This window comes from Leptopilina heterotoma, unplaced genomic scaffold (assembly GCF_015476425.1).
Source record: "Leptopilina heterotoma isolate Lh14 unplaced genomic scaffold, ASM1547642v1 Lhet_209, whole genome shotgun sequence".
Lineage (NCBI taxonomy): Eukaryota > Metazoa > Arthropoda > Insecta > Hymenoptera > Figitidae > Leptopilina > Leptopilina heterotoma.
This window is the reverse complement of record NW_025110924.1, coordinates 1,650,858-1,665,887: the sequence shown is the minus strand read 5'-3', so window position 1 is coordinate 1,665,887 and position 15,030 is coordinate 1,650,858. Positions and strand designations below refer to the sequence as shown.

The 15,030-nt window shown below is 29.4% G+C and overlaps 3 protein-coding genes across 8 annotated transcripts; 1 reads left to right on the top strand and 2 right to left on the bottom strand.

Annotated features, from left to right (window-relative positions):
- Positions 1–373: 373 nt before the first annotated feature.
- LOC122501376 (dolichyl-diphosphooligosaccharide--protein glycosyltransferase 48 kDa subunit) lies at positions 374–2,475 on the bottom strand. Its single transcript, XM_043610773.1, has 3 exons — positions 2,228–2,475; positions 1,502–2,128; positions 374–1,363 (listed from the first exon to the last, which is right to left on the bottom strand). Exons 1-3 carry the CDS (start codon positions 2,364–2,366, stop codon positions 819–821), a joined length of 1,311 nt encoding a protein of 436 aa, XP_043466708.1. The 5' UTR covers positions 2,367–2,475; the 3' UTR covers positions 374–818.
- A 259-nt stretch (positions 2,476–2,734) lies between these two features.
- LOC122501324 (nodal modulator 1) lies at positions 2,735–8,101 on the top strand. The gene is made up of 15 exons (XM_043610687.1): positions 2,735–2,893; positions 3,008–3,205; positions 3,291–3,390; positions 3,518–3,646; positions 3,762–3,928; positions 4,081–4,234; positions 4,365–4,767; positions 4,843–5,119; positions 5,209–5,390; positions 5,472–5,922; positions 6,108–6,300; positions 6,387–6,532; positions 6,639–6,762; positions 6,846–7,208; positions 7,321–8,101. Exons 2-15 carry the CDS (start codon positions 3,063–3,065, stop codon positions 8,020–8,022), a joined length of 3,534 nt encoding a protein of 1,177 aa, XP_043466622.1. The 5' UTR covers positions 2,735–2,893; positions 3,008–3,062; the 3' UTR covers positions 8,023–8,101.
- Positions 8,102–8,760: 659 nt separating this feature from the next.
- LOC122501325 (bone morphogenetic protein receptor type-2) lies at positions 8,761–14,936 on the bottom strand. Of its 6 annotated transcripts, none has more exons than XM_043610692.1 (13): positions 14,732–14,936; positions 14,107–14,273; positions 13,559–13,836; positions 13,384–13,486; positions 12,909–13,079; positions 12,584–12,820; positions 12,308–12,463; positions 12,028–12,210; positions 11,785–11,954; positions 11,495–11,690; positions 11,216–11,416; positions 10,942–11,136; positions 8,761–10,568 (listed from the first exon to the last, which is right to left on the bottom strand). In XM_043610692.1, exons 3-13 carry the CDS (start codon positions 13,721–13,723, stop codon positions 9,535–9,537), a joined length of 2,811 nt encoding a protein of 936 aa, XP_043466627.1. In that variant the 5' UTR covers positions 13,724–13,836; positions 14,107–14,273; positions 14,732–14,936; the 3' UTR covers positions 8,761–9,534. The 6 variants fall into 6 exon arrangements, with proteins under 6 accessions (XP_043466627.1, XP_043466625.1, XP_043466623.1 ...); XM_043610690.1 differs by lacking the exon at positions 14,732–14,936 and adding an exon at positions 14,369–14,725; XM_043610688.1 differs by lacking the exon at positions 14,732–14,936 and adding an exon at positions 14,410–14,725.
- Positions 14,937–15,030: the final 94 nt, after the last annotated feature.

The window sequence follows — 15,030 nt, the reverse complement described above, 5'->3', positions numbered from 1 at the left end:
AAAATAGTAATATCTTTGCAAAAATTAAATTATTTTTAAAAATTGGAAACAAATTCTTGTCAAGAAATCCTTTCGAAGTAAAATTCATCGCAAAAATTTAATTATTTTTTTAAAAATAATTAAATTCTTCGGAGGATTACATTTATTTTCCAAAATTTTAATAAAATTTTCCCTAAAAAAGGACAAAGATTTTCCTTTCATCAAAAGAATTTAATTATTTACAAAAACTCTAATAAAATGATTTAAAAGATTTAAATTTTCTATACATAATTTTAATAAATTTTAATAGTGAAATTATTCATTACTAATTAAAAATTCATTCATTAATTATTATAATATAGATTTTGTATAGGTAATTTATATTTAAATAAACTTGTTATTTCTTTAAAAATTGTTGTCTTTTATTTTTTCTTAAAACATGTTCTAACAAAATCAGTTATTTTAAATTTAATGAGGTAAGTATTCAAACTTGAGGAGAGTTTATTCCTTTATTTTTAAGAAGATTCTTCAATGAGTGCAAAAAGTCTAATCCAAACTTTTTTGCCCTCATTGTAGAACCTCCTTTAGAAAAAAAATGCATTTATAAATAACTTTTTAAACAATTATTCTAAATTTTTGAGCTTTACAAAATTAAAAAAATGCATTTTTTTGTAATAAAACTTAATTGTTTGTTTACCAAGTTCATTTAGAGACTTTCAAGTCCAATGAAATTTGAAGTAGGATTCTTCTTCAAGACGCAATGGTACATGATTTTTTCATGAGAATGATGATCAAGAAACGATATTCTTGCAAAGTAAAAGTTTTTTAATTATAATTAATCATTCTGATTTCGATTTACTTTCTTCCTTAAAATGTAAAAAGATCAATGAAAACAGAAAGACTCCTCCCATCATTGAGAAAGCACTGACGTAATATGGATAGGCACTGAGTATAAATCGTTCGTACTGCGTGTGTTGCAAGGGTCGAACTGAAACCTGTGTTGTACTGTACAAATGTGTCAATCCTACACGCGTATAGTCAACTTTAAATTGATAAACCCCGTATACATCCGGAATAGTAAACCTCGCCTCATACCGACCATTGCCAACTGGTTTCATGGACATTCGTACAAATGGATCAATTCTCACAAACTCCAATTGCAAATCATTGGCTTCATAAGGAATCCACTCTTTTCCGGATAATTCCTCGACATTCACGGAATAAACAACATCGTCCATTATTGTGTAGGATGTGGGTGGTTGCAATTCCCCGACTCGATGATGATGTACTCCAGAAACTCGAATCACTCCTTTTTTCTTAAAAACCCAATTAGCCATGGCTCTGGCAACCATCTCATTGCCTGATAAGTCATACTTTTGTCCACCTGAATCAAATAAATTATAGCATTAATAGTTATTTCAATCACAAAGCCAAGTGTCGAAACATTAATTAAATTCTTTAAATTTACATTATCGAAACCGAAAAGAAAACTTTTATTGTAATTTAAAGATAAATGTATTACCTAGTGATTTTTTCACCGAACTTGTGAAAGCCTCATCACTGAAGAAATATAAGGAGCCAGAGAACAAAACTCTGGCATTATTTCTAGCTTGAAGGGCTGCAATCAACAATGCATTCTTTCCCACAGCATGAGGATATTCCTTGACCGATTGATCTGGATGGTAAGAATATGCTGAGCTAGAAGCAGTGAGTAATCGAAGAATTAATGGATTATCAGGATCGGCAATCAATCCAGTTCCTTGATAAAGTAGAGGAGGAATTGTTTTATTTCCCACAATTACGGAGGCATCAATTAGATTAGATGAATCCGCTACAATTGTAGTGTGCTGACCCATGTCTGACACATCATAATTCATATGATCAATTACTGTAGCACCTTCCTCGTCAATTTCAAAACCACACTCAGATGCCAATTCTCTCAGAGCATCGCCTGATTGCGACGAACCCGCAACTAATACATTCCCACCACCATCAATGAAGTCAGTTACTGCTTCAACATTTAACGATCCTCCGAACTCTTCAACGGACGGCGCAAAAATGATTAAGTGCTTGTACAAATATTCACCATACTTTGATAAAAGTAAATTTGAATCATCGGCCAATTTAAAGGATAGATTATAGTCATTTTCTGAAAGAATTTAGTGGGTGAAATTACTTTTATAGAAAAGTATTACATTTATTTTTATAAGTACTAATATTAAATTGAATTGTAAGTTATTTCTCTTACCTTGTAGGAATTTGAAAAATAATGAATGCGTTTCTTTTATAGCTAAATTATCTAGCAAAACCAAGGTGGGTCCATTGGCATTTACTCCCGCAAAAATATAAAATAAACACAGAAAAATAATACTTCTTGATGAATTCATATTTCTAACGCCGTGACGAGTATGCCACGAGTCAACATCAACGTGGTTGTATATAATACACGGAAAAAAATTGTATAATATACGCCGGGTAGAAAGGTTACACTTGTGTGTAGACCAGTAACAATATTGAACTGTAGGTATCGCTGCTGTTTCCATACAGCGTCATCCACATTGCTCAATGAAAAAAACTCAGCAAAAGGCCAACGCAGAATAGAAACTTTAACCGTAACCGAAATCGTGATCGTATCGTAGCGGAAGGAAGGAAGAATGAGTTAGAGAAGGATAAGTATAATTGCTTATCCTTGTCTAACTCATTCTTCCGTTTACAGTTTTAGGTTGAGTCCACAATAGCACACTCTTGAAGGTGCTATTGTGGACTCAACCTTAAACAATATAAAAACATTAGGTTATTTCGGCATTTTTGATCATAAGGTTTTTAATCGATCGTTCATCGTTGTGATATTATGATGACGTTGAGGTTTAGTAAAAACACTTTTCAACTATGAATTATTAGTTATATATATAAGGTAATTTTAAATATATTTTTCCGAGATATAAGTACAGTACAAGAAGTGTAATTCTGTTAAATTATATTTTATATAATATTAATTATATTTAATTAATAACGAATATCTTTTTAGTTGATCGTTGAAACTTTTTTTGGAAATTTTGGACCAGATCTATAAAAACTTCAAAATGAAAGTCTTTTCTAACAATTTGTTTAGTTTAATTACAATCTTCCTTTTTGTACCATTTTGTACGGCAGAAGATATTTTGGGTTGTGGAGGATTTATAAAAAGTCATACTGATTTAGATTTCACTCAAATTCGTGTAAAATTGTAAGTCGATTGTTTTATTTAGTTTTCTATGTAATTTATTTATTTATTTATCTATTTATTAAGTAAATTGACTGAAACTTTTTAGACTCACAAAAACAGGAAGTGTTAAAGATCATACAGAAGCAGCCCCTAATAGTGGATATTACTTTTTACCTCTTTATGATAAAGGAGAATATGTGTTAAAGGTAATTGATTATTGATAATTGATAATTTATAATTGATAATTGATAATTGATAAATTACAAAAGGAATAAAATTTTTTTATTTACTGGAAATATATACATTTATAACAAACGATTATTTTTTTGATAGGTTGAACCACCTCCAGGTTGGAGTTTTGAACCTACAGAAGTTGAATTAAATGTTGATGGATCTACGGATATTTGTAGTCAGGGAAAAGATATAAATTTTATTTTCAAAGGATTTGGAATTACAGGCAGAGTAAGAAATAGATTTTTGCATTATTCACTGTAAAAATATTGTGTTTTCAAACAAAAAATGATGGTTGTTGCATAAAACTTTTTTTTGTGATTTTAATATTAATGAATTTTTGCAGGTAATTAGTAAAGGTTCTGATTCTGGTCCAAAAGGAGTAACAATTTCATTATATAAAGACAGTGAAAAAACATCCCCTATAAGTTCAACTATCACTTCTCAAGAAGGAAATTTCTATTTTACTCCAGTTCAACCTGGAAATTATATTTTAAATGCCAGTCACCCACAGTGAGTAATCTAGATAAAATATATGAATGGAAAACACATCTTTTATCGATTCAAAACTTTTTTTTCTTGATTTCTTTGCTTTAAACTAAAATGTGGTATAATGTATTTCTTGTGTCATCGTTTTATTTTTAAAAATTTCTCCAACTTCGAAGGTGGATTATGGAAAAGAGTATGATAAAAGTTATTGTTCAAGAAGGAAATACAAAGCTTCCTGATGATAGTTTAATAGTTTTTGGATACGACGTCAGTGGATTAGTTTTAAGTGACGATGAACCTGTCAATGGAGTATCATTTCTTCTTTTTGGGGTAAAATATTTTTCCATTCGAAAATCATTAGATTTTGTTATTATTATTGTCAATTATAATAACAATTTATTATTATTATTATTATTATTATTATTATTATTATTATTTTTATTATTATTATTATTTACAGAATGGTCATGTGAAAAATTGTGAAAAAGGGTTCACTAAAGAATCGTCATCTGCAAATCCATTGTGTTATGTTAATTCGGACGAAAATGGAAAATTCACTTTCCCTTCAGTCTCCCATGGAGAGTACAAACTCGTACCTCATTATGCGGGAACGCGAACCAAATTTGATGTGCAGCCATCTGAAGTACGATTTAAAGTCAATCATGACAGTTTAATATTATCTCAAAATTTCAAAGTAACAGGATTCACAGTTAGTGGCTTGGTATTGGATTCTGCTCAAGGCAAGCCGCTGGTTGGAGCCAAAGTTTTTCTCTCTGGAAAGGAAGTTGCTGTCACTGATAAAACTGGAAAATACAAAGTCGACAATATTAAGTCGGGGAAATATCTTTTAAAAGCCGAAAGTCGTAAGTTTCGATAAAGTCAAATTAGTTATTTATTTATATATTCTACAAACATAAATGAATTATTTTCTCGCACAGAAAATGTACAATTTGAAGAAAAGCTTGTCAAAGTTTCTCCAAGCTCTTCTGAAATGCCTGTGATAAACCCGTCAACTTATAAAGTCTGTGGAAAAGTAACTTTATCTGCAAAAAATGTACTTCACTATCGTAAGGTTTTAATTAAAAGTGCTGCTTTACATTTCTTTACTGAAGTTGAAGTTGATTCCAGCAGTGGGGACTTTTGTGTTTTTCTCGCACCTTCCAAATATCAATTGAACGTGATTGTTACTGAAGAAGAGACCAATAAAGGTTTACAGTAAGTTATTGGATTTATTAACATACTGTCAAAGTTTATTGAGTTTTGATGAAATTTTACTTTCAAGTACATGAATGTTTTGTCAATAGATTTTTCCCTTTGCAACAAACAATCACCGTGTCTTCAAAGTCTCTTGACAACATTAATTTCCTGCAATTGAAAGCAACTTTGAAAGGCCAAGTCAAGTGTCTAGATAGTACAGATTGCAGTCAGGCATCTATTACTTTAAAAGTCGTCGATGGTGTAACTGTAAAAACTGTGCAAATCAAAGGTAGGGAATTTATTTTTAAATTTGGCCCTTGAATACAAATAAATATAAATAAATGTAAATGTAAACTTATTGAATGTACAGATGGAACTTACGAATTCTCTGATGTACTGCCGGGGCAATACGAAGTTCTAATCGACACTGATATTTTCTGCTGGGAAAATTCCACTCACAAGATTATGGTCACCTCGGAACAAGCAGAAATTAGTCTTTTCCGACAAACGGGATTTTCCGTCACATTCATTTCGTCTCACGATACTGACATTGAATATTCAATCCCTGAAGAAACTGCCAAACGAATGTTAACATTAACCAAAGGAAGTTCGAGACATTGTGTACCGAAAACTGGTGGATATGAATTCATGCCAAAGAGTTGTCATACTTTTACAAAAGCATCATATAAATGGGATACGAAAAATAGAATGCCCATAATTCTCACATCGGCTAAACACAAGCACAGTGGAAGTATTGTCAGTTCAGTTGCTTCAAAGGAAATTAGAGTGGGAATTGAAAATGATGTTGGAGATCCTCTTATGTAAGTATAAAATAGAATTCCAATTCGAATCAGACAAAAAAATAGCTTAAATTAAGATTATTTGATTTTGTTCAAATAATTTTACGTCCTTATGAAATAAAGTCTTTTAAAATAACACCTTTTTAAATCCGTTTAAAGGCCTCGTACAATTAAACTGACAAAACATTATTTGATTTTGTTTCTAGACTTGGGCCTTTACAATCAATTAAAGAAAATAACGCATATAAATACACCTTTGAATTTGACGCTACTGCTGATCATTCATATGTCATTGTTCCGAATTCTGAGGTTATGTTATTCAGTCCTCCTTCGTTGAGAATTTTAGGAGAAAATGACTGTAATAATAATGTTGCTTCATTTAGTGGTGAATTGGGAAAGGTTTGTTTCAAATTTAGTATTCGAAGGTTATTTACTGTTCAAATGTAAAATCAATCTTATAAATAATTTTTAATTTTTAATTGCAGATTGTAAGTGGTTCAATTGTACCTAAACTAGAAGGAGTAATAATAAATATTTTTGGAAAAGATAAACAAGTTCCTATTCATACTTTAGTTACTGAAAATGATGGAAAATACAAAATTGGTCCGCTTAATGGTGACATAGACTACAGGTATTGTTGTTGTTGTTGTTATTATTATTATTATTATACAGGGTTTCCACAAAAATTTAATTTTGCTTTTTTTTAAAATTCCTATTTAAAATTTTAAATGTTTCAGCGTAACTGCCACAATGGAAGGATATGTTATAACCGGTCCTAATGAAAATGGAGTATTTTCAGCTCACAAATTAGCAGAGATTGATGTGGAAGTGTTTGACGAATTAGATAAAAAAGCTTTACAGGTAATTAATTTTATGTATCTACATAAGTTGTTTTTTTTCATAAACTTGGATTTTAATCGAAAACGAAATTTTTGTGAATTCAGGGTGTTCTCTTGTCATTGTCAGGAGATCAAAGTTACAGGAAGAATAGCATTACAAATGAAAATGGTCAAATGACATTTAAATCTCTGTCTCCTGGGGAATATTATCTTCGACCTATGATGAAGGAGTACAAATTTAATCCTACATCAAAAGTAATCACTGTTGAAGAAGGCTTGACGGTTAAAGTGAAACTCTCAGGAAATCGAGTCGCTTTCAGTGCTTATGGAGCTGTCACTTCATTAAATGGAGAACCAGAAGCGGGTCTTTTCGTTGAGGCTCAAGGTCAGTCGGATTGCTCGAATTTCTTGGAAGAATCAACAACGGAGGATAACGGGAAATTTCGCATTAGAGGCCTCCAACCTTCGGTGAATTTTTGGACATTTAAATCTAAATATATTAACTTTATGAATTGAGTTTTATTACTTTAAAAATGAATTGAATTTTCTTAATTTAATAATGAATTAATTTTGTTTGCAGTGTATATACGCTATTCGTTTGAAGCAGGGAGTCGAAGCTAACGCTAATATTCAACGAGTGTTACCAAGTTCAATAGCCGTTCAAGCCACTGAAGACGTTCATAATCTTAGATTAATTGCCTTTCATCCAATATCAAGAACTGATATTTCCGTATATGTCGTTTCCTCTCAGCCCGATCACTATCGATCTTTAAGAGTAAAACTCTGCAGAGAAGATATGCCCGATTCTCCAATTCATGTGTTGAAAATTGATGGCAATCAAAAAATCAACAACAATCACAATGCAGGATTCTTGATACATTTCCCCCCCTTGCAATCGGATAATAAACGATATTTCGTTCAACTGGAATCTTCTTTGTCCAAATACTCACACAAGTATACAACTACTCCTATTTATTTTGAGGCAAACACATCTTTCAAGCATGTGAAATTGAGATTCGATGGAGAAAGAAAGAGCGATCAAGGGGATATTAATCAATCGTCGGTTATTGCGCTTCCTTTTATTATTCTGGTTGCACTTGCATTTCTAAATAGAGAAAAATTGTGGAGCTGGTTGAATAATATCACTGAGAAATGGTCAAAGCATGTTCCAGCCTCTAGAACTCAAGTGCAAGCAATTCCCATTGATCCAAGAGCTGACGATATAATCGTCGAACAAATAATGAATATTAATAAACGAAAAATTAAAGTTCGAAAGACTTGAATCATTCATTTCTAAAATATGTACATATATAATTGTAATTTTTAAAATTTAATTAATAAAAATATATAAAAATAATTTACTCAAGATTGTACATCTATAAATACCTTCACCACAATTAAATATTATTTATTTTGTAATTAGTAGGTAATATATATAAAATATTAGAAATAAAAACATATACCTGTCATTGTTTTCATTATTTTTATATTTATGCAGTTAAGTCTTCTTATTGTTATCATACATTATTAAAAAAAATCTAATCTTACCACTTTAAACACATGCATACATAATTATATTAAAGATTTGATTTAATTATATAACAACTTTATAAAACATTATTATTAATTCGTAATATTTAGAATATTATTGTATCTGCATTTGGAAAAATTGAAAATATACAATGTCCTGTAAATTTTTAAATTAAATCAACTAAAATTAATAAAAAGATAATATTCACTATGGAAAATTGATTTATTACTTTTATTTAGATGACAATATTTATGTTTTGATAAATTCATAAATAAATTAAGTATTAGCCAAAATCTCTTTTTTGCATTAAAGAATACAATTTTGAAACATTATTCTACTGTAAAAAAAATTTATTTCTAATTTCTTTATATTTATATTTATATATATATACTTTTTTTTATTTGTTAATTATTATTATTAACAAAAGTACAAGTTACGATTGTTATTTAAATTACAGGGATCACAGTCGGTCCCATTTTTTACTTTTTATTTAAAAAAAAAAACATCTAAAATGCCTAAAATCATGAATTTCATTCCCCTTACATATTCTTTCGATTAATGACTATTATTTTATCACAATTAGGTGTAAAATAAAAAATTACTTGTTAACTATTTATATTTTTAACATTTGTGACGCGATCTGAAGAAAGGGACCTTAGAAGCAAAAAATTATAGGTTATGTTTACAATTTTTAAAATGAAAATACGGAAAATACTAAAAAAGGATCAACTGTCAATATAAATCACTGATATTTAAGTCTTCAGTACAATTAAAGTATTTAATAAGCACTAATTTTTGTTTGTCCCTTTCTTCAGATCGTGTCACTTAAATAATAAATTTTATAAAAAAATTAATATTGTCAGTCAAATACCTACATAGAATCTTTAAAGTTTCATATTATGTATAGTAGGTCCCTATATATATGTATAAATCTAAATGGTATATTAAAACACTATAATTATGTATAATTATTAAAATATCCGCAGTAATAAATCACATAAAAACATTGTACATAATTCGAAAAAAATATAAAATAGACTTTGGAAAATTGATATAAATTAAAAATAAATTTAAATTCAAATGAAAACATACAATCTGTGTGAAAGAGAAAAAAATAAACTTTTTAAAAAGTAAACTTAACACATCGCATCATAATATATATTGTTTTCTCGATTTAAACAAAAAAAATCCACTGTGATCCCTGAAAAAACTTGAAAATGACCTAACTTATTTTTTACTTTTGTAAATAGGTACATAACTAATTTAAAAACAAGTAATATCTTTAGCGTGAAGTTTTGGTGGTATAGTCTTACTGTCGCAGTCCAAGTCGCAGTCCATACCATATGGTACTGAATTTGACATTGTCTTATCACTTTGGTTGTCTTCTTCGTTGAGAATGTTGCACATTATACGATCGTCATAGAGGGAGAATCTTGCCGTTGTTTGTGAGGACCGTCCTCGTACCTTTCTAACAGATGGCGGTAAATCGCCGGGTGTTTTTATCCGCATATTCGGATCCTTCAAAATATTAACACTTGAACCAACGTTAAATACTTGGTTAAATTTATTTATACTGTTTTGCTTTGTTAAGTTGTTCTCACTCTTTTTATTCCTGAGAGGAACAAGTGGCAATGTCGATGGTCTTGTACAGGGTGCGTTATCATTGCTGCATTTTTCATTTCCTGCCATTTGGATTGTATTTTTGTCATTTTTATCGAGGAAGCTGGCGGAAGGTGAGCTTATTTCGTTGACGTATTTCCCCCTTGAAGAAATTGTAACATTCGTTTCAACTTTCGATTGCACTTTCTGTTTCATGAGTAAATTTGACTTTGAGTCTTCGCGATCTATTTGACATTTGCTGTGAGAATATAATTTGCTGTTGGAAAGGAGGTTCTTAAAAGTGGACCAACCACCGAATCCTTTTTTACGAGGACTTTCTTGAATGCAGGATTCGTAAACGTTGGTTTGCTTCAATTTATTGTAGGACGGTGCTCCATTTTCAGAAATGACATTTTGAACGTAAGGAATTGGAGTTGCTGGTCTCATTTGAATCACTTGAGCTGTATTTTGGGCTAGATAATCGTGTGGTATGAGAACTTGAGTCTCGGCAGTAAATCTGTATTGATCGCTGCTTGAATGCTTCGATGATTTGTCTATCAGAATGTTACCATTGCAGGCGAGTTGTTCCATTGAATTCGATTGGACCATGAGATTGCGCTCCATGCAGGGATTTCTACCCTGATATGGTTGAAGAGTTTGTGTTTGTGAAGACAATACCATTTCGTTTGAATTTTTACCTGAAAGAAAACAAATCTTCTTTTTAACCTCACTCTCAAATTATCTTTTTTTATTCGGTTTTAAGAAAATTTATATAACCAAAAAAGGACAAAAAAAAACTTTAAAAAAAAATTTTTAAGGTTATGTTAGTTTTACTTTTTTGTTGATTGAAAGTTTCTTTTTACTTATTGCAAAATAAAATATGTGTTTATTAAATACTTTAGTTGTAATGAAGACTTAAATATCAATGATTTATATTGACAGTTGATCCTTTTTTTTGTATTTTCATTTTAAAAATTGCAAACATAACCTATAATTTTTTTTGCTTCTAAGGTCCCTTTCTTCAGATCGCGTCACAAATTATTTTTTAGTTTTTCTAATAATTATACTTACAATGTTCGTAAGTGATATTGTCGATCGGTGACAATGCAACCAAGTTGACATCAACATTTTCATCTTGAAATGCGTTGTGCGTTGATTGTGCAGTATTAGGATGATGAGTTTCATTATAAAGACTATTTGTAGTTGAAGGCACAAGTCCGCAGTGAGAATTCATCATTGGGCTTCCATCAGTGAAGTACACTGTCACTGATGCAAAAAATTAAAAATAGAAAACATGAAAACTTTGTAATTATAATAAATAAAAAAAAAAATAAAAAAAAATTACCTCGATGTGATTGCAGCTCTGTTAATCGTTCTTCAATACATAAAGCAGTGAGGCGAGCTTCTGCATCTGCGTCCCAACAATCCTCCATTGTTTCTTTTATCAAACGAACTCCTGACTTATCTACCAAATTGCCTTCTAACAAGGGTCTGGCTTTATTTCGAGAAACAAGAATTTGCATTTGCTCAAATGTTGGATGCAGGCCTGAAATATTAATTTCAAATTATTATAAATAGTTAATTTTTTTATCCATGTATATGAAAATAGAAAAATATACGATACCAATTTCTTTTTCAAAGGGAAGTTTATACGATGGTATTTCTGAGCCAGATACATAAATATCGGAGCAACGAGATACTATTTCCCACAATACCAATCCAACTGCATAGATGTCTATTTGTTTTAGAGAGCTTTCGCAGTCTCTTAAATTTACAGCTCCTTCTAATACTTCCGGAGCCATGTATCTAAGCGTCCCTACCTAAGATTTTATTAAATTTATTAATTTTATCTTGAAATATTAAATTAATCGCTTAACATTTTTTCTTTTTTTTAAGGAAAATGTTTTTACTTACATCATTAATGGACTTTGTCTCAGCATGTTGCTCTTCTCCATTTACAAAATATTTTGAACCAGAGATTTGAACGGCTAATCCAAGGTCACAAATGCAACAAGTACCATCGACTTTAATCAAAATATTTCTTGAATTCATATCTCTGTGCGCTATGCAAGGTTTTATTTTACCTGTAAATATTAAATTATTATTACTATTCTTTTAAAAATAATTTTCAGGTTATTCACAAATAAAATACTTAACCATTTTTGTGATGATCTGTATGTAAATAAGCAAGACCTTTAACAATTGAGAGACTCATTTTACAAAACATTAACCAATCTACAGTATGTGACCGCAAAAAATCCACCAAAGTTCCACCAGATGAAAAACTTAAAACTAAAAAGTATTCTAGATTTCCTTCTAAATTAATTCTTTCGTCAGCACCTGTAATTAAAAAAATTGTATTTTTGCACACTTGACATAACTTTTTTGAGACACGTGAAATATAATTATGTCAACGTGTAATAAAAATATTAAATACCATAGTATTTTAATAGCGAAGAATGTTCCATGAAAGGAAGGCAATAGGTGTCCTTTTCATTTTGAAAATAATGTCTGTAGTGTGCTGGAAAAATCTTCACAGCAACATCTTGATCTCCAATGCTACCTTTCCACACTGAACCATATCGACCTTGACCTGGACAATTCATTCAGAAAAGTATATTAAATATTCAGATAATTTATTTAATTTTTAAAAAATGAAAAATCTTTTGTCTCTTTAATAATTGAATAATTGAATAATATTCAAGTAACTCACCAACGATTGTTGCTAGCTTTAGATTGTCAAATGTATATGTACCAGTACTAAAAGCAGAACTTTCAGAGTATTGATCACAGTAAGGTAAGGAATTCCTAAATCTTAGTGATCTTTTCCTTTGGTATGCTTTACAAATTATAACACTTATAGAGCATATTATAATCAAAGTACAAGATAAAATAGTTACGATAACTAATATCCATTTTTTTGAGTTTGTCAACTCTGAATAATCTGTTGCTGAAAAATAAAAGTATAAATTCAGTATACACTAAATTTTTTTTTCTATTCTATTTTAAATACAATTAAGCAAATAATTGATTCATACTTGTAGAAATAGGTTGAATAATTTTATTTTGATCATGATCTGTTATGTTGATATTGCAATAGTCCTCTTGACAACAGCAAAATTTTGTATTATTCAATGCTTTTGTTGATTGCTCAAAAGCCACGCATTCTTTTGTTCCACACTCTTGATATCCAGATTGTTTCCAGCAACCTAATTTTTAAAATAAATAATAAATGAAAACAATCAATTAGATAATTGAACGAGTTTTCGTCTAAAATAAAAATTGTTAATCCTATTGCTTTGTGACTTTATGACTCGTCACTTTTGTTTTAAATAGATTTTAAGAAATTCAGTAGACCGCCGATCACGTGTATCATGGGTACAAAGTTCCATAACTAAACAAGCCTTTGATATAATTATCGAATAATTACAAATATAAAAACTCTTTACTATCATATATAAACTTTCGTATTATTTTTCATAGTAAATTATAATTTTTCAAGTATTAACTTGCCTTGCATAATAATCGTTATTTCAGTACCATTCCCAGTCTTATTTTCTTTCCATAAAGTATAACAATAATTTTCACATTTTTCAAATTTTATGTCATTGGATCTCTGAAATTAAAATTAAATTTTTAAGCAATGACAATATGAAATATAGTAAATAAGTAAATAAAGATATCTTACTTGATAGCCAGCATCATCTTTGTTATTTAAATCATTTTCCAATGCATTTTCATAATTTTGTTTTAAAAAATTTTCCGTGTTTTTCTGTCGACTGACACATATTCTATTTGTAATAACACATTGGACCAGTAATGTCACTAATAGCATCAAAACAATAGCTCTCATTGTAACACTTGAGACTCTTAAAGCCAGCCACTTCAAACAAGACCTTCTTTTTTATTGACTGACATTTCTCACCATAGAGCCTTGCTTTTCAAACAGAAGTGATCCATATTCATCTTTATAAATGTAAATTATATTTAACATTATTTTTCGGCATTTAAGAATTTAAAATTTAAAATACACTTAAACCATGTATAAAAATTTAAATAATTTTACACTTGTTAAGAAAAATATTATTTGAATAGAACACTTGAATTAATTTTTAATTAATTTTTAGAAAATCTATTTTTAAGTTATTTTACATTATAAACCTTTAGATTTACAGCTTTCATTTTTTAAATATTTATTTTGCATATTCCTTTCTATTAATAATACAATCTTATTACCTTTAACAAGAAAGTTCCAAAGTGCACAAAGAGATTTTATATCACATCAAATTTTTCTGTCAATATCTCATATCTTTAGGTTTAATTTTTCCAATTAAATTCCATTTTAAAAGTGTAACTTTTTGAATCTAAGTATTATTTTATACTTTAACTGAAACTTCCAATTTCTGGAAAAATAAAACAATTACCCTATTATCAACATTCAGTTTAACGTTTTCATTAACAAATTAATGTTGATAAAAAAGTTGACGCATTCACATACAATTATCTACAATTTGATGCATTAAAATAATTAAAAAATACCATATGCTTAAAGTAAGTAAAAAATTCAACTTTTTAAAGCCGGCGTTAAAAGTGAAAAGCGTAACCAAGACAAAAAATTGAAGTAATGCGTTAACATGAAATATACTGTCACACACCGCACTTGTGATTCATTTAATAGCACAAACAATTTTTTCCACAAATAAAACTTTTTTCTTTGTAAATGTATTGAATTTAATTATTTTTCACTTTTTTTAAAAGAGAATTTTTATCTATTTACTTTAGAAATATTGAAAACTTTGTTTCTAATAATAATACAAATATTCAGCTATAGGATTACTGCTGATTTATTGTTAACACTGACCTATAGACATAGGCAGGGTTGCGCAGTTAAGTGAAGGAGTTTTTGTTGATGTATTTCACATAGTTTAATAATTGAGCAAAATATGAAGAGGACATTCGTATATCAACGATTTGAGAAATAGTCTTAAATGCACTGTCAAAATCGTCTAATCGTCAAAATCATAAAACAAACTTTACATCTTTTTTTTTTATAAAAGATATTTCTCTCCTTTTCTCTCTCATATATTAGGCCGACAACACAATTGTTTCTCGAACATGAACTCTTTCGCAAAGAAGCTATTGTGCGTTGGCCTAAAGATT